General features: G+C 44.4%; 1 protein-coding gene across 6 annotated transcripts in view; it reads left to right on the forward strand.

Moving 5' to 3' along the window:
• Positions 1 to 19,469, forward strand: part of sh3kbp1 (SH3-domain kinase binding protein 1) — a 295,127-nt gene that overhangs the window by 210,417 nt on the left and 65,241 nt on the right. For all 6 annotated transcript variants that reach the window (XM_086006346.1, XM_086006349.1, XM_086006347.1 and 3 more), the window contains 4 exons: positions 3,338 to 3,413; positions 4,914 to 5,008; positions 10,384 to 10,485; positions 17,269 to 17,320. In XM_086006346.1, coding sequence (XP_085862472.1) covers positions 3,338 to 3,413; positions 4,914 to 5,008; positions 10,384 to 10,485; positions 17,269 to 17,320 — 325 coding nt within the window. The remainder of the gene's footprint in view (positions 1 to 3,337; positions 3,414 to 4,913; positions 5,009 to 10,383; positions 10,486 to 17,268; positions 17,321 to 19,469) is intronic.

The raw sequence follows: 19,469 nt of genomic DNA on the forward strand, positions 1-19,469 counted from the left end.
TCCTGCTTTTTGTTTTACCACAAACGCACAAAAAGTTTAAAGTTCACATGTACAAGCTGTGCGAATATGAGTATTGAGATCACATGCCCAATGATGGTATCTATTGCTCATTGTTTATTTACTAATCAGAAATGTAATTAGCCACATGTGGCTAATTTATTGGATACAATGAATTAAATTGACCTTCCATTACAATTGTACAGTATTTGCCTAATGTCTTGGACACTGTAAATTAATTAGTTGTAAATAAAGATAGCCATTTTATTCTGTGAGAAACTGTTTTGTTTGTCACAGTTGGAAATTGCAATTTCTGGCTGTTAAATCCTGCAACTGTTTCCGATGTAGAAGCTGAGTTGGTCATGTTGTTGATCCAACCAGTTTGTGTAATGCTTGACCATGTAGGTCCAAGGGGCATGCACTGCTCTTATTGTTCCTTTCATTGTTTCTGATGGTGTCCAAAAATTCAGCTGTTAATTTCTTTGGTGAGGTGATGATACTGACACGTGTGCACATCTCTTGCCTTGAGTGTCAGATTAGAGGTGGCAGGGGTCATAGCCACTTAATTCTCCCTGTGGGCAATAGAGTGTAGGCATAGGAACAGTAGTAGACCATTCAGTCACTCGAGCCTGTTCTGTCTTTTAATTACATCATGGCTGATTTGTACCTCAACTCCATTTACCCGTCTATAATTTTCATCAAGCTTTGGCTACTGCCAGCAGAAATGTCAATTTATGTACCAGTTATTATGTAAACTACCTTCTTGATTTGCTTTTTAAGAAATTTTACTTCATATTATTGGAAACCAGCAGGTTTTACAGCAATTGTATTTGATGCCGCTGTTTCATGATCCTGTTTGTCAGTTGGATCCGAGATAATGCAGTCTGACAGGGTAATAAGACAGGTCAGCACATAACTGTTTTAGCTTTCAGAGAAGTGTGTTGCGGTGCTTGAATGAAGAACACAATCGTTTTTATTATTCCAACTGACTTCCTGCTCTTTTTCAAACATAGGGGGAAAAATTCAGTTGGTTGCGCCACCTGTGAGCACCTTAAGAGGGCACTAAGTGGGGCACAAACCAACTAGCGCCCGGGCGCGGCACTGCCCACGCCTCCCGCCAAATTCAGCGGGAGGTTAGTGGTGGCGCTAACCGTTAGCGCTGCGCCGCTGGCGATGATGTCATCGGTGTGCGCAGCGCCCCGCTCACGCCCTGGCCGCGATCTTCGGGAGCGCCCCCTGATTTACCGTCGGACGCTATGTCCGACGGGTCAGGGTGGCGTACCTACGGCCGGGGAGGCGTAAATTAAAGGCGAGGTGCGGGGCGGCCATTTTTGTTGTTGGCCGCCTGCTAGCCCCTGCCTGCGCTCCCGATCCCCAACCTCCGGAACACCCCCCCCCCCCCGCGGAGTGCCCGCTGCGCTCCAAGAGCCCGGCACTTCTCTTGGGTGCCAGGCTCTTTTACCTGCACTCCCGATCCCCTGGGGCCCAGCTGGGCCCCAGATCATGCTGCACAAGGCCCCTCCCCTTTAAGAAGGGGAGGAAGGCCTGCAATACCGCAGCGCGAAGTGCCGCAGCGTGTTGGGCTGCGGCACGTAGCGCCACAATATTCACTCGCAGCGCCCCAAGAGGGAGGCGAGGTGCCTCCAGTAGCGCCCAGCTTCCCTTTGGGGCGCAACCAACCATTCTCCGGCGCGGGGGCGCTAATTTTTCTGGGCCCCGGCGAAGTTAGCGCCCCAAACGGGGCTATACTGAATTTCTCCCCCATAGTGTTTTAAAAAAAAAAACCCTTTGGTTCAAAAAGAAGTGTTTCTCTGCCACGTACAACAGACGCACACTGTAACTGATGTACATTGATGCTTACACTCTTGATGCAATGAGATATTTTCTCCTCTCACCCTACCAGAGATAGCTTGTGCAAGCCTGTGAGCTGTCATTATGTGAGGAGTGTTGCTCTTCCTTAGTTAATTTTGCAACCATATGGTGGCCTTCCCCTGCAGTTGGAAGCCCTTTGCTATTTCCTCATTTTTCCTCACACAGGTTTATTGAAAACCGTCACAAATTCTGTACCTGCCTTCTACTCATTTTTCAGTGCAGCTCCTCTTGTTTGTCCAATGCTTCGGTTGGATTAAACATATATTTAGGTAGTCTAGCCTAGCTTGAAATGAGGTAATTGGCACCCAACTTTTAATTCGAAATTCTCCTTTTGGTACTCACGGTACACCAGTATTCTTGCACTCTTGCTGTACAAACCACAGATGCAGCTGAAAAAGATAGCTGTTGTCAGTCAAAGGGACTAGTTATGTCATTTTACATTTAGTTACTGCTCTGTTTTTTTTTAAAGTTTCTTTTGTATCCCCCTTCTACATCCAATACGTGTTGCATCATCCCCTTGCTGATGTAATAAACAGGCATCCTGCTGCCTGTCATTTTCACTGGCCCTGGAATTTTTAATGCAAAATCGGGGCGCTTGGGTAACAACTTGGGAGATAAAGAGAATTGTTTTACGCAACGAGTTATGATGTGGAATTGCACTGCCTGAAAGGCTGGAGGAAGCAGATTCAATAGTAACTTTCAAAAGGGAATTGAAACATAAGATTCTGAGGGTAGATGCTGAGAGGTTGTTTCCTCTGGCTGGAGAGTCTAGAACGAGGGGGCATAGCCTCAGGATAAGGGGTCGGCCATTTAAGACTGACATGAGGAATTTCTTCACTCAGAGAGTTGTGAATCTTTGGAATTCTCTACCCCAAAGGGCTGTGGATTCTGAATCGTTGAGTATATTCAAGGCTGAGATCGATAGATTTTTGGACTCTAGGGGAATCAAGGGATATGGGGATTGTGCGGGAAAGTGGAGTTGAGGTCGAAGATCAGCCATGATCTTATTGAATGGCAGCCCAGGCTCGAGGGGCCGTATGGCCTACTCCTGCTCCTAATTATTATGTTCTTATAAATTGGATATATACTTGAAAAGGAGAAATTTGCAGGACTATAGGGAAAGAGTGGGAGGAGTGGAACTAATTGGATAGCTCTTTCAAAGAGCCAGTAAGGGCACGATGGGCCGAATGACCACCTTCTGTGCTTTACGACTGTATGAAATCATGCTACACGTGGGATTTATCTCTGGATATTTTTTTTACTCGTTTATGGGATGTGGACGTCGCTGGATGAGCATTTATTGCCCATCTCTAATTGCCCTTGAGAAGGTGGTGGTGAGCTGCCTTCTTGAACCACTGCATATCATACTGCACCTATTCACTTGCCCTAGTCAAGGATGTAGGGGTACTGTAGAGACAGGAAATGCAAATTTTACTAACCTTGTCATTTATTGCACAATTTATTTTAGCCTTCTGGAAAAAAGTTGCCTTCAGCTGTGTCTTCTCAGGAGCCAATAAAGTCCGAACCAGACAGCAGGCCTAAGGGTAAGTGTAATAGTGGAATTATGATTTTTTTTGTTATTCCTAAAATTAAATGCAAATGAAAATATTTCTGACCTCTATATTATATTTTGGTACTGAAATGCTGTTGCAAGTCCTAAAGACTAATAAACTTACCTCAGTTTTTATTTTTAAAAACTTTGTTTGTTCTAAATCCTATTTGGAAAAAATTGAATTACACTGTGATCATCATTAAACAGCAGGTGGTGTTAAATTCCGACCTCTTGACTTCCTCATGTAATCTAATCTTTTGGGGTTTCTTCTTGTATCTGCCTGATCATCATCCGAGACAGGTGAATCGAAGAGTGCATTTATATTATTACAAGTGTAGTTTTGGTGCAAAGTGTTCTGTCTTTGCACCGACACTGCAGTTATAGTATAAATACAGCCTGAATCTGCAGAAAGTAGAGTGAAGCTCCCTGGAGCAGCTGCTCTCTCGCTGCTCTTCGTTTTGGAGTCGGGTTAGGTGTTAACACCCAAATTACACTACACAAGTTTAGCTTCAGTGAAAAGCCAAAACTACCAAACTTGTTCAAGTATACCTAACTATTCCTTTTCATTCAAAACCTGGCAGAGTCTATCTTCCAACAGTGTTAATTGGCTGATGTAATACAATTCTGAATAGGGTAGTTATGTTCACCCAAGGCTGCTTTGAACATGGAATTAGAGATGAACTTTTGGAAGTGCTCAGATTTGTAATTGGACAGTCTAAAATTGGATGACCTCTCGCCTTTCATCAGCTGTGCCAGTGGTGTAATTTTCTTGAAAGGCTGCATTGATGATTTTTAAGTTTCCCACGTGTAATATTTGCTGTATAGTACAAGTTATTCTTAAAAGCAGATACTTAAAGCAGCTTACTATTGTGTACATTTTCACCAATTGTAACAGTAGTAATGTGAATTTATAATTGTGTGCAGGAAAAAGAGTACTGCTTGCTTTCAGAAGAAGTAAAATTGAATCTAATTAAATATGTTAAGTGGATACCTTCACATACCAAGTTCCAGTTTGTTTTTCCCCTAGTGTTACCATTTCTGATAAAGGTTTGGCTAGACAAGTCATTTTTCGGTCTAGGCTAAAACGTTGTATAAACTGAGTATATTGACTTCCATGAATAAGTAGTTTGGTATAGAATTAGAAGTTCCAGTACTATTTCATGGGGTGATATTGGGGGTTCAGCTGGTTGTCCTCACTGGCTGTTTTAATTTTTTTTTGACTTAAGCAAAAAATGTAAGTGAGCCCATTTCACGACATTATTGTGATGAAACGTTTATGGTGATGTAGAAAATGGTTCCAGTTATCGCCGTTATTGTTTCATTCGAAACTAATCTACCATTTACGGCGCCTCTAGTCCCAACATGGGAAAGGGACTCGGCTGTTACGTTCAATAATACAGGTGCAACTAGAGTGAAATATTAAAGGAATTTTGAAAAGTTATTTGCCTCAACAGACCAGACGCTGATTGTTTAATGCTTCTTTTGGTTTAAGGTAAGGAATATTGCAAAGTACTATTTCCATATGAAGCACAGAATGAAGATGAGCTGACAATCAGAGAAGGAGAGATTGTAATTATTATAAATAAGGTATGAAGATAACCTATTTATTTTACATATATAAACTATATGAATGTTTTCCCTATAAAATTATATCCTTTCCTTGTATCCTTTCTTTAATAGGATAGGTAAGTGAATTACTACATGGAGAAATGTATCTTTTCCTCTTCCCCAAAGTATACTATTGAATAAAAGCAGTAGACAATAGTGATTTATTGAAAAATGAATTACTCAGTTTCCTGAAAATTCAGCCTTTTAGCAGTCCAAAGGAAAAATGGGTTACCTAGTTTGACATGATATTGTTGATTTAATAACTTCTGATTTCAGTAAATAACCAGATTCAAATTGTCACTCTGGTTTCCAATATAGTGTGACTTGGGAATAAAAGTACTTAAAATAAATACATTTAAAGTAGTGGTGATGCCTGAGAAATAATTTCTGGATATAAATGAATCAGTGACCATAGGTGATGTTTTAAATGTATGGTGTACCAGTCAAGCATTATATGGGACTGGTGATGCTTTGTATTGGCGCCACTGCTCTCAGCACAGACTAATGGAATTAAAGTGTGTTTGTCAGTGTTGAAGGCCCCATTGTGGAAAGAGCTTGTGTTCCTCAGCCCAGTTCATTGAAACATTAGGAACAGAGTAGGCCACGAGCATGTTTTGCCATTCAGTTAGATCATGACTGATCTGTACTTCAACTCCATTTACCCACCTTTGCTCCATATCCCTTGGCGGTCTTGTTCCAATGGGATCGAGGGTTAGGAGGCTGTGTTGGTCAGGTTGTAACATGCAGGCTGCCTATTGAGCATGGCTTATCACCCCTAGCAGGGGCCCCATATTATATATAATGCATCTGTGTATTTTTTCAATAATGTATTGTTAAAAATCCTGCTTCTGAATGCATTTCCTGTCAATTGTTCAATTATAACTTTTTCTGTCGACATTTATAATGGAAAGTACCCATGTGCACTTATCACACTGTAATGCACCAGGGAATACTGAGGATAGGTGGGTTGGATGGACCAAAGGTCTTCTCCTGCCTGAAACTGTTACTATGCTTCCTTTACAAATGGGGATATTGTAAGAACGTGGGTTCCTAACTAAAAGACTGAGTTCTACTCAGGCAATCAAACAAAACGAACTTTAATGAAACAAACAAGAAACTGCAGGATAACATCGAATGTAGGTCTGCTCTCTCTGGAGGCTCCACGAGGACTGCCTCTGCAGTCCCGTGGCTGGCGTCATGACGTCATCACGTTTTCCCACCAGTGGGGGAATCACGTGATGAACGGCGTGACGTCATCACGTTTTAGCCGCGCTGTTAAAGTAACCACACTCTGTACAGTTAAACAGCATAAATAAAGATACAGACTCAGGCTGTAGCTAACATGTTGTTAAAGGAATTATATACAAACGATCTGAGTCCTTTGGTGGCTCCGCCACAATATAAGAATTTATAATAGAAATATAAAAATAAGGACAGAATGTATGACTCTAAAACATCTAGTACATCTGCACATCCCAGTACAGGAAACTTTGTGCTATCCGGCACCCACGGGACCGAGCTGCTGCCGTTGCCTCAAAACTGCCGTACTCTCCAGAGTTAATGTTGAGAGATACGGAGATTCTTATCTCCGTGTTTGACAACAAACACTGTTGCTTAGCAACAGCTTCTAAACACTCGGGTGTGGCCTGAAAGCTCTGTAGCTGAAGCTGTTGCTATAGCTACAGACCTTGCACAGCTTGACTGTTCAAACAAAGCAAAAAAAAAACAAACAAAAAGAATAAAAAACGGCTGCTGATTTTTGCCGGTGGCTCCAGATTGCCGGATAGCTCACCTCCGGATAGCACAAAGTTTCCTGTACCATTATCCGCCGCCCTTTAACTCTGCTTCACCCAAAGACTATACTTAGCTTGATCTTCCATGTGCAACGCCACAAGATATCGACTAGTGTGCAGGGGTGTGTGTGTGTGTGTGTAATATAATCACAATTTCTTCTATTTCCTGCAACAAAAAAGTTGCATTTTCAATAGTATTTTCTCTGACTGCATCTGAATCTAAATTTCCTTACAACCGATGAAATGATCCAAATAGATTTGTTCTCACTTCAAACAATTGCAGTGCAATTTTACTGTGACAGTTTTGGAGCTATATATATCTAAGAATCTGCTTACTTTAGAACAGTAATTTCAATACAAAGAGCCTGTAAAGCATTTAAGCATTAATGCCCTTTCATAAAAAAATCTGTGTTGGTTATTGTGTAGTTACTGTGACAACAGAATTGACTCTTTGTGTGCTTTTGTTTCAACTGTCTCCAAAGAATGCCGTGGTATTTCCTAAATAATAATTAGAAGGCTTATAGATTTTGAAGATGATGCATCACTTATTTTCTTTGACTTTTAGTAAGTTTCATTTCTGGGCTCCAGTCCATGTAAAAAGATTAGCCTTTTGCTGAGACTTGTATGTTAATTTAAGAGGAGCTGTAGAAAAACAGTATCCCAGCATAACAACTGCTAATAAATTCACTAACTGCTGTAGGTTCATTTGAATCTAATTTAGCATTTGGTTTCGCTAGATAGATAAGTACGTACGATGCAGAAAAAAAATCTTACTGATGTGCAAAGTAGAGGAAATTAAAATTTATTTTTGTTGGTTATTGGCACAGAAGTAATGATAATGCAGAAGTAAAAACCGAAAACGACAGTAGCACTCAGCAGGTCAGGCAGTATCTGAGGAGAGAGGAACAGTGTTAACATTTCAGGTCGATGACCTTTCATCAGAACTGGAAGTTGTTAGAGAATCTCTCTACACCTCCATCCCCCACCAGGATGACCTGCGGCTTTCACAATGGGGGTGAAATTGGCCTTTGGTGGTAGCGCAAAACGGGCGATAGCGAATCAACAGCTTGTTTTACACTCCGCCTGGTTTTCTTTTCCATAGAAGTCGATGGGTCTCAAGGAGGTGTAAATGAGAATATCCGAATCATCAGCAACAGCTGCCGTCCGATTAAATGGGGGGCAGAGGTTATGATCTGAAATTGTTGAACTCAGTGTTGAGTCCGGAAGGCTGTAAAGTGCCTAATCGAAAGATGAGATGCTGTTCCTCGAGCTTACGTTGAGCTTCATCGGAACAGTGTAGGAGACCGAGGACAGAGTGGGAGTAGTCTGGAGAATTAAAATGACAGGCGAGCGGAAGCTCGGGGCCACGCTTGCAATCTGTCCTCGGCCTCCTACACGTGTCCCATTACCATCTCCTTTCGCCTTGCACCATCATCTCTAGTCGTTTAATCTCTCCTGCCTTCCACCCTATCACAGACCTTCCCTTTTGTTCTTTCCTCCCCTCCCCCCTTTCCCTGCCTCTTTACTTGCTTAAAACCTGTTACATCTGTAACCTTTTCCAGTTCTGACGAAAGGTCATCGATCTGAAACATTAACTCTGTTTCTCTCTCCACAGATGCTACCTGACCTGCTGAGTATTTCCAGCATTTTCTGTTTTTATTTCAGATTTCCAGCATCCGCAGTATTTTAAATAACTACTGTAAACAAGAGTGTCAGTAAGAATGTATTTATTCTAGGGCTGTCTAGCGATTTTTAAAAAAAGAATCACAATTAAAAAAAAAAAAAAATTATCTCAGTTAATCTGGGTTTTAATGGCACATGCATGAAGGACATAATGGCCACTGATGCATAGAAGGTGGTGAGTTTTGCACGTGAGCAGAAGCTTACGGTGAGAAATTGTGAGTTGTACTGAAGGCTGCAGGTTGCTCCAAGTGTGATGGGCCTAGGAGATCAATGAATGACTGCGTCAAGCCAACGATTGAATTAACTTAAAATTCCTACCTAGGCAATCTCTGTGTTACTTCTGCAATTAATGTGCGTTAAAAATATTCTCCAAAAATATTAATGCGTTAATTGCAGACATTAAGTACGATTAATTGATGGCCCTAATTTCCGGTCAATAATTATCGCACTGGGTATAGTTAGTGGCTCTGCCATGGGAAGGCTGATTGAATGTATTTAATTTGCATTTCCTCACAAGTATAGGTCCTATTGAAGTCGGGTTGCCAATGTTGGTTGGAAGCATTCCTGGAGGTTTGATCACATGACATTCTGACCTTATGTAATGCCTGATCACATGACATCTGATCCCTTGACTTCTACACATGTTATTGCATTTACCTTATAACGGTTGGGCCCCCTATAGTTGAGTATGTTGTGCAACAAGTTTGAAGAACCAAAAGGCCACCCGTGAGCAGGCGAAGAGGGGAAACCAAGGGTGGGGAAGAGGGGAATCTGAAGGTGGGGAGTGATTCGCAGAGGAGAAACCAGAGGTGGGAGGAACTTTTGATTCCACCAGTAACTAATGGTAAATCACTGAAATTGCACAATAGTAATAGTGGTAACACTTAAATTCCCCTCATAACCAACAGTAATACAATAACTTCCAGCATCCGCAGTATTTTGCTATCGTAATACAATAACTCACTGATATAACAACAGAAAATGCTGGAAAAACTCAGCAAGTCAGGCAACATCCGTGGAGAGAAATTTGAGTTGACGTTTCGGGTTTGACCCTTCTTCAAAACTGGAGAGAAAAGGGACTAGATCGAAGGCAGGGCTGCGATCGGACAAAAGAATAAAAGAACCAAAAGAAGTAAAAGAGATTAGAAGCTAGACGAGATGGTAATAGGCTGTGATTAGGTGTAAAGTGTACTGGCAGGGCAAAAGATAGCTGCCAGGTGTGAGAGAGAAACAAAAGGAAAGGGGGGGGGGGGGAAAGGAAAGGAGTGGAAAAATATAAGTGAAAATGAAATAGGGGCCGAGGTTATGATCTGAAATTGTTGAACTCGATATTGAGACCGGAAGGCTGCAGACTGCCTAATCGGAAGATGAGGTGCTGTTCCTCGAGTTTACGTTGAGCTTCCGTGGAACAGTACAAGAGGCCAAGGACGGTGAGGTCCGAGTGGGAATGGAGCGGTGAATTGAAATGACAGGCGACCGGAAGCTCGGGGTCACCCTTACGGACTGAACGGAGGTGTTCCGCAAAGCGGTCACCCAATCACTCACTGATAGTCTATATGTAACTGGTAGTAATAAGTGTAATGTCCCGATATCCTCCCTGCATGGCACAAGATACGGTCAGGCTCCCCAGCCGATGCCACTTTTAATGGGCCCGATCTCTCTCCCTATCTCCTTGGACTCTGGTTTCAATTTGTGGGCACTGTGGCAGGAAATTTAAATCGCTGATCTCCCAGTCTGCTGGATGCAGCGCTAGGGAGAGGTAACTCCGATTCTGGGAAACTCCTGGTCATTCCAAGAGGCTTGGGAACCCTGCATAGTAGTAATGGATGGCAGGAGAATCTCAAGATCTAATTCCAATTCTTCATTTCTTTTCCATAGGAATGTGCTGATGCCGGGTGGTGGGAAGGAGAAATCAATGGTAAACGTGGAGTTTTTCCAGATAATTTTGTCAAACTTCTGCCACCTGACTTTGAAAAAGAGGTAAGTGGCTTTCCATGATCTTGTAACTTTGGACTTGTACAGCAATAGCAACTGTTCCTCTGCTTTTTAAAGGAGTCAGAGTAGGTTTTCAAAAATGTGCAACTAAATTTATACCCAAAAGACCACAACATGGTGAATTAATTACTGCTGTGTACAGCACCATCTGTTCTCTTCTGTATGTTGGGACTGTACTTGGAAAGAGTTATTTTCTTGGCGAGAAATTGAGCCTTAAATACAACCAGCTCTTGAGACGAAAAGTTCGGGGGGAGGGGCAAAAATACTATTATAATAAAGTCTCCGTAACTAATTTGCTATTTTAATTCATCTGAATGTAATTTTTTCCTGCACATGGTTAAGAAAAGCTAATTGTTGCACTATTTTTAGTATTCTGTAGTGTATTTTAATAATACGAACAGAGTGTATACCTGGCCTTAAATTTCTATTATTACTCACGTAGTTCAGTGTTCAGGGACCATATCATGAGCATGGGAATTACAGAAACACTGAAGGCAATGACCCCAAAGGTATAACGGTTGGCCAGGACCTAGAATACTTGCTTAACAACCAAGCTATGCGAGCTGGATTGTGCTCGCTGCTGGCTTTGGTGACTAAGGAGCTAGGTGCTAAAAGAACAAAAGAATGAGGGCTTAAAATCCACTTTCTGTATAGCAAGATGATGTCTAAAATCCAAGGAAAAGCATGAAGGAGAGGACTGAAGAAAGTGTTCATAAATAGCAAGGAAATGGAAGTAGTATCTGAATCTACACACCAGGGAAGTTGTATGTTAGAATCATAGGGGGCGATTTTCCCATTGGAGGCGGGTTTTGGTTTGGGCAGGTTCCAAACCTGCCTCCACTGTCAGGTGGGAAAAATTTACGATTTTCCCCTAATTGGCCAGTTAATTTCGGACGTGTGGGTTCCCCTGGGCCAATTAGTTTTTGGGACTGAAACTAATTGGCCCAGGGGAACTGAAACAAGCTGGTGACGTCACTTATCCAGCTTCATTTAAGGGCTGCTTGCTGCCTTGGCTCATTCCACTGGTTTATGGTCGATGCTGCACCACCTCCAAACTTTCATCACAGAGAAGAATGACCAGCTCCAAGGCAAGGGCCTCCCCGAAGTTCTTGGATGAGGCGCTGGGTATGCTGGTTGAGAGGGCGAGAGCTAGCAGGGAGGTGCTCTTCCCCTCACCTGGGAGGAAGAGGCCTCCCAAAGAAACCAAGGCTGTGTGGGTCCAGCTGACGAGGGATATAGCCTCCAGATCTGTGTGCAGCAGAACATGGCTGCAGTGCCGTAAAAGGTTCAATGATCTTGTAAGATCAGGCAAAGTGAGTATACCTTCAGCTTGACCCTCCTTCTGCTCCCATTCTCCTCTCATCACCAGCACTCTGCATTGTCAACCTCCTCCTACATATCTCACTTTACCCGTACAACCCTTGCACTCTTCACCAACGCAATCACTTGACTATTCGACTATGCTGCCCTCACACTCCCTTTCAATGTTATGCAATGACAACGACTAACAACGCACAGGGAGGGCCCTTGGACATGGAACCTCACTCCACCTTTGTCTCCTTCTAAGCATCTATGCTCTGGACTCTCTACACTCACTCCATCATTCTCACTCCAACTCCACTTGTCTCCCTCACTGCAGGAAACGAGAGCCCACAATAGAAGGGAAAGGGCGAAGACAAGAGGAGGGCCACCTTCCCTAGCCCATCTCACCCAGGCTGAAGAGGCAGCCCTGGACATCGCCGGCATGGAGGTGGAAGTGGGGGACGGACAGACGGGCGATGCAGACCAAGCTGGTGACAGAATAGTTTTGCATCTCATTTACACTGACTGAAATGGCTGCTGGTGTACATTATTAGAATGCCACTTGATCATCTGCACTATTGCATGTGCATGCTGCACTTCCGTGATATGTCTAACCCATGCCTTTACTCCCCCACAGGGCCTCCCCGCCGACTGTCAACGAGGAAGAGGCTGAGCCGCAAGACTCCTCAGAGGAACCTACAACCTCTGAGGACGCAGCGTCAGCAGATGTAAGCGCACCCAGCACCAGCGCAGAAACGCACACCTCGGTGGGACCTTCAGGACATAGAATAGTGTTGCCACCGTATGTATCAGTTCACAAGTGAGCATCAGCAGGTGGTGGAGACAGGGATAGCAGAGGAGAGCCTTCATCGGAGGTCGCAGGACTGTCTTAGCTCTGCTCTGCTGCATGTGGACCCTGTGCCTCTGGGTCCATCCAGAAGGAGAGCGGTGCTTGAACTCCAGGAGCAGGTGCAGGAGTCTCTGGTAGGCTTTGTCTCCAGGGTTACTGCGAGTGTGGAGAGGATGGAGGAGTCCAACTCTAACATGAGCAGTGTCTTTGTGGAGGAAATAGCGCATGAACGCACCACCACGGAAATGATGGCTACCTCCGTGGTAACGATGGCTACCTCTCTGGAAAGGGTGTCAACGGTAGAGAGGATGGCTACGGCCATGGAGGACCTAAGTCGCCAGAGTCTGGAAAACATGGTGAATGTTCAGAATAGATTGACATCTCTGGAGGAGTGATGGGCAGCTATTGAGCAGAGAAACCAGAGCTTCATGGAAGTCCTTTTGAGTAGGACTGCCAGTGCAGATATGGGTCCCCATGGCCCCCCTGATGTGCAGCAAGTTGCCCTCAAGCCACTTGCAAGCGCTGAGGTGGACCTGACCCATGAGAGGGAAGTTGGTGGCAGAGAACAAGGAAGTGGGGGCTCCTCTCCAAGCGCTCACACTTCCATTCCACTGCGTAGCGCTCGGTCAGAGCCTCGCCAGAGTCCGCATTCAACTGAGATGGCCGCAGGATGAGCAGACGTTTGGCGAGCCCTCGCAAGCTCGGAAACCCAGAGGACTCCCGCCAAAGTTGTCGAAGCAGGAGCAGCATGAAAGTGAGCAAGGGGCCTCCACTTCTGCTGAAGCCACAGGGGGAGCACCACTTGGGTGATTGTTTCTGTTTATTGATGAATTGCCATCCCTGTGTGAATGTATTAAAATGAGGTGATGGCAAACTGTTGGCGTGATGGCATCTGTTATTTTGGCTTAGGCAGCTCCACATTATGGGCTCCGCGACACTTGCGTGGTCAAGTTGGTGGTCAGAGTGAAAGGAGGCCAGAGAGTCATGTCCATTGTCTATCATGTGTTAAGGAGCCAAGCATATGTACCACAATGGCCAACCTATGCAAATCTGGCCAGGATGAGTGCATCCCTTGCATCACAGGCAGCCATGTGCTGCCGCTGCTGCTGGTAGATACGCCGCCGCTCGGTCCTCCTTCTCATCTGAGGAGGCTATGTACTGAGCCACTTGCTCATCAGGATGCTGCAAGCCATGATGCTGTGCCATGTTGTGTAGTGCACAGCAGACTACGACCATTCTGAAGACCTTGGCAGGGCTCCACCTGATCTGTCAAGGCATCGGAATCGCATCTTCAGCAAGCCAATGGTTTGTTCGATGATGGACCTGGTTGAAATGTGGCTGGCGTTGTAGCGCTCCTCAGCCTCGTTAGCTGGCCTCCTGATCGGCGAGCCACTTCTTCAGGGGGTAGCCCCTGTCACCAAGGAGCCATCCGTTAAGTTGGTTTGGCGGATTGAAGAGCGGAGGAGCACTAGAGTTCCGCAGGATGAACGAGTCATGGCAACTGCCACAGAACTTGGTGCAAACATGCAAAATCTCCTTGTGGTTACACACCAGCTGTACATTGAGGGAGTGGAAGCCCTTGCGGTTCACAAAGATAGCTGGGTTGTGATGGGGTGCCCTAAGGGCCACATGTGTGCAGTCTATGACGCCCTCTACCATTGGCAAGCCTGCCATATTTGCAAAGCCAACCGAACGCGTGGCTACACTTGCTTGATCCCTTGAGAAGTGGATGTAATTGTGCGCCTTTGCGAAAAGGGCATCAGTAACCTGCGTGATGCAACTGTGGGTGGCCGACTGGGAGATGCCGCTGATGTCTGCTGACGATCCCTGGAAGGAGCCTGAGGCAAAAAAGTTGAGTGCAGTGATGACTTTGACAGCCACTGGTAAGGGGTGTACACCCGCTCCTCTGGGCTCCAGGTGTTGGTGCAGCAGTGCGCAGATGTCTCCGACAACCTCTCGCGAAACTCTCAGCCTCCTTTGGCACTGCTGCTGCTCACTCATGTTGAGGTAGCTCATCCTCTGTCTGTAAACCCTGAGAGGGGGGTATTTCCTGCGGTGATGTGCTTCCATGCGCTGGCGCCTTCTGCCCTGTGCACCATCAGGTGGGTGAGCAGGAGGTTGGCGCTCCTGCTGCTGAGCTGCCTGGTTCTGCTGCTGCCGTGGCTGCTCCTCATCCGAATCTGAGGTCCATGATGAAAGGAAATAAATGGTTCCCATGCTGCTGGCAGATACCTCCATTGGGGAAACGCTCAGTCCAAGCGGGAAGAGGGTTTTCCAAGGAGGTCCCACAGTTGAGAGATAGAAGCTGCAGCACTTCCAACTTTGGTAAGCCTACTAAAAGTGCTGAAAGACCTGTGGAACAAAAGTTCTGCCACCTGCAACTGATCCCTGTTGAAAGCTCCGTTTTAATGGTGGAGCTGCAGCTGTGAGGAGGCCACCCACTTGTCAACCCGCCAGGATTAGCTGGCGTGGTTTAGGCGGGTCATGCAACACGTGGAAAATGTGGTAAAGTAACAAAGGCTTGTCAAAATAGGATTATAGAGGCTCTTAACCACTTGTTAAGGGTCTGAACTACCCATCCCGACTGATGGAGGCGGGACCGAATTGCACCCATGAAACCCGCCTCCGGCAAAATTGCACAGAGGCGGGTTGGAGGTGGGTTCCGAACCCGCCCTACTTTTTGCGATTTTTCCCAACTGTCCCGCCTCCTCGGGGCTGGGAAAATCATGGCCATAGAATGGTCACAGCACAGAAGGAGGCCATTTGGCCTGTTGAGCCCATGCCAGCTCTCTGCAAGAGCACTTCAGCTAGTCCCACTCCCCTGCCCTTTTCCCGTAGCCCTGCAAATTTTTTTCCTTCAGGTACTTATCCAATTCCCTTTTGAAAGCCACAATTGATTCTGCCTCCACCACCCTTTCAGGCAGTGCATTCCAGATCCTAACCACTCGCTGCGTAAAAAAGTTTTTCCTCATGTCGCCTTTGGTTCTTATGCAAATCACCTTAAATCTTGTTTGACCAAGAAGAATGCAAGAAAGCTCACGGGATGGATTATTGTAGCTGAACTGTTTTTCATGGACTATGGGAATTACTTTGGCGGAGAACTATATCATGGATGTGAAAAGGGAAATATGATGCCTGCGTCCATTCAACACCTGTGTATGATGCCGAGAGCTGGTGCTGACAAAAGCACAGGAACAGAAACCAGTTGCTTTTGAGGCAAGATCTGCAAGGGTTCCTGCTGCTGAGAAAGGCCTCAAGGGTTGCCAGTAATCATGGAATTATACCCATTGGAGTTGGTGCCCTCAGGAGCAGGGGGGCAGAGGGAGTGAAGAACAAAAGAATAACATATCTTAAAGCGGAACTGTACAACACATGGCCTGCAGGCCAAATCTCATCTGGGAGTTCCCTTTCCCCAGCCCGAAGCCTTTACGTGTTCTTCAAATCTTTGAGCGGCACAGAGCCAATTTCAACTTTGGATCTGCTGCAGTCCTTTAAAGTTCCTGGGCCTGGAGGACTGGAAAAGGCTGTTTCCTGATTGGTGGATTAGACGGCAACTTTTTTGGACTAATCAGGAATCAATTTTTACCAGAATTCTAGGCCTGAAGCTTATGTGGGGGTGGGCTGTGGAGCAGGATGGGTTATGAGGACAGGATGGAGGAAGGGGAAAGGGTGTAAGTTTTTTTGTGTGGGGAGGGTTGGCTAGTGTATGGGTGAATTTTTTTTGTTGTATGTGGGGCTGTTTGGATTTTCTACATATGGCCATATTTTTGGCTAACATGTGGCCCATTCACTGGTTTCGACACATTACAGGTCCCCAATTCCAAAAAAATTGATATCTCTGTCCAAAAGCATGTTAGGAATAAAAAAAAAAATTAATTTCATACCACTCACTCATACCCTCCTCTGAGTAAGTGATGGTTTTAGAAGCAGTTTGTGCTGATTTGTGGGCGGTTAAATGCTGTAGATTGGAACTGGATTGAAGCTGCCTAATCTAATTTGGCAGTAGGCAGGGAGTGGAGATTTTTATCTTCTTCAAATCCAGCTCCCAGAGCTGAAAGGACACTGCATCTTTCACATGGGTTGTCTCAAGGTTGGAGAGACTGAACATGTTATATCTGGCTAAGATCAATTAACCATGGCTCAAATATGAGACTTTCTTGGCTCAGCTATTCTTTGAAGGCACATTGTTTGAATAAAATAAAGTGTGGATTCCTATACCTGACGATATCCTAGTGTAAGAGGATAATCTGTACACAACTAGAGCATTAAACCTAATCCCCAACTACATACTCAGCACTATCATACCTGCATTGTTATTATGTGTGTATTGTGTTCATAAAATGCATAAGATGAATCCTATGCTTCTGAATTCTGACTTTTTTTCTCCCAACTGAAACCATTTAGGACAGAAGGAGCATTGAACATTTCTGTGCTATCTGTGAAGTTGAGGTTTTTTTTCAACATTCGAGTTAGTGTGATCAGGATGTTACACCATCAGTGTTAGGTCACTGAGGTTCCACCAACTCGTCATCTTCTATCTTTTGGACACAGCGTGTATTGTAGTCTTGAACTGGATGTGAGCCCATCGATATTAACTTGCTTGTTTTGTCCCTTAGCGACCTAAGAAGCCTCCACCTCCTTCAGCTCCAGCCGTCAAGCCATTGTCAGGTAATGTTTATTAGTTATAAATTATTACAATTCAGTCAAGTCCTGATAAATGCAATGTAGTATTTGCTCCTATTGTACAAGATTCTTGATCAAAGTACCCCAAAGTTCTGATCCACAAAAGTCCCCCAGTATGTTAAAAGTATAATGCCATCAAATTTGGACAATCCACTGTTAAATTTCACCTAAAAATAACAGCACATAATTGCCTTGGTGTAAACTGTAAATAAATATTCTCTATTTTAGGTAGATTGAATTGTTTAATAGTTAAAAAGATTGGCAAATTAACAGATTATTTGTCATTAATAAAAAAGCTGATTGAAGCTTAACATTTTTACCAAACTAATCTATGTGTTTGAAATTCATCTGTGTACAGCGGGGATGTCTAACCTCCTGCTCCTGAACACTGGCAACTTAATCCTAGTTGTGCTTATATTTCTTATTTGCTGGTTTTTCCTGTTTGAATTTTGTGTGCCTGGAAAACACCAAGTGGGTATCAACAACTTGAAGTACATGTAAATTAATAGGAAATAAAAACAGAAAACGCTGCAAATATTCAGGTCAGGCAGCATCTGTGGAGAGAGAAACAGATGATCTTTCATCAGAATTTCAGATTTCCAGCATCCGTAGTATTTTGCTTTTAAATTAATAGAAATGTGGATTTAAACTATGTTACCAGTGAGACTGAACTGCATCTACGCAGCCGGCTAAAGCAGTGTTGTCAAATACATTAGCTACTAGCCACATGTGGCTAATTGGGAATCCAGTTGTGGCTAATTGCATTTCTTATTAGTAAATAAACAATGAGTAATAGACACTGTCGTTGGGCCTGTGATCTCAATACTCATATTCGCACAGCTTGTACATATGAACTTTAACCTTTTTGTGCATTTGTTGGTAAAATGGTAAGAAGAAAAGCAGAGTTGTGAGTGTGTTTTGATCATTGTGAGTGCCTTACTTCCTTGGTCACTGAATGGAGTTAGATGTTTGGTAATAATTATACACACATGAAATACATTTACCTGTATTGTGCGAGTGTGTCTAAGGGGTTTTCTACTGAAATTAGCGCATGTGGCTAAAGCGGTGCTGCTGTGAAGCCATACCTGTGGTTAGTCAGTCATTCCTATTGGAAAACAGTTTAAAAAGAAAAGCTTGGCCACTTTAGCAACCTGACAAAAACCATGCAAAAAAAAAACCCTTCTATTACCCTACTGGTGATATATAATTTTTAAATTGTCCCAAGAACTTTGCACTTTGATTATTATTCCATAAGATACCTCTGAAGAAATTAAAGGTTCATCTGACATTTAGGGGGGAATTTTAACCACAAAAAACCGGGTGGGTTATGGTCGGGTGGGATGTTAAAGTGTTAAAAACCTGAATCCCGACTCCAACCTGCCCACTTCCGCTTTCAATATTATAATGAGGCTGGAAGCCTCTGATTTAACCTGCGGGTTTAACTGTTTAGCCGGGGTTCCTGGACCTCGGGATTTCCAGCAACTTCAGCGAGGCGATGATAGCCTCGGGGTGCAAACCTTGTGGGCCGCAAGGAACAGGAGTGCTTCCTCTCGGCTCCACCGCCATCCGCTCATCATCGCCCCCCTCCCCCACCCCGTACCGCCCCCGCCCCACCTCCGCTCCCGGCAGGTTCAAATGTAAAAACTCCGGTCCTAGAGTCTGTTTTATCTTCTCTGGATGCTGATATCATCTAAGGCCCTTAGTTTCAGGGCTATTTTATATTTATGACCTAGATTGGTTACAGCACAGAAGGAGGCCATTCGGCCCGTCAAGCCCGTGCCAGCCCTCTGCAACAGCACTTCAGCTAGTCCCACTCCCCCACCCTTTCCCTGTAGCCCTGCAAATTCTTTTCCATCAGGTACTTAGCCAATTCCCTTTTGAATGCCACGATTGAGTCTGCCTCCACCATCCTTTCAGGAAGTGCATTCCAGATCCTAACCACTCACTGCATAAAAAGGTTTTTCCTCATATCGCCTTTGGTTCTTTTGCCAATCACCTTAAATCTGTATTCTCTGGTTCTTGACCCTTCCGCCAATGGGAACAGTTTCTCTCTATCTACTCTGTCTAGACCCCTCATGATTTTGAATACCTCTGTCAAATCTCCTCTCAACCTTCTCTGCTCCAAGGAGAGCAA

The sequence above is a fragment of the Somniosus microcephalus genome, chromosome 14 (genome assembly GCF_052327205.1).
Source record: "Somniosus microcephalus isolate GS21.2 chromosome 14, FLI_Smic_1.0, whole genome shotgun sequence".
NCBI lineage: Eukaryota > Metazoa > Chordata > Chondrichthyes > Squaliformes > Somniosidae > Somniosus > Somniosus microcephalus.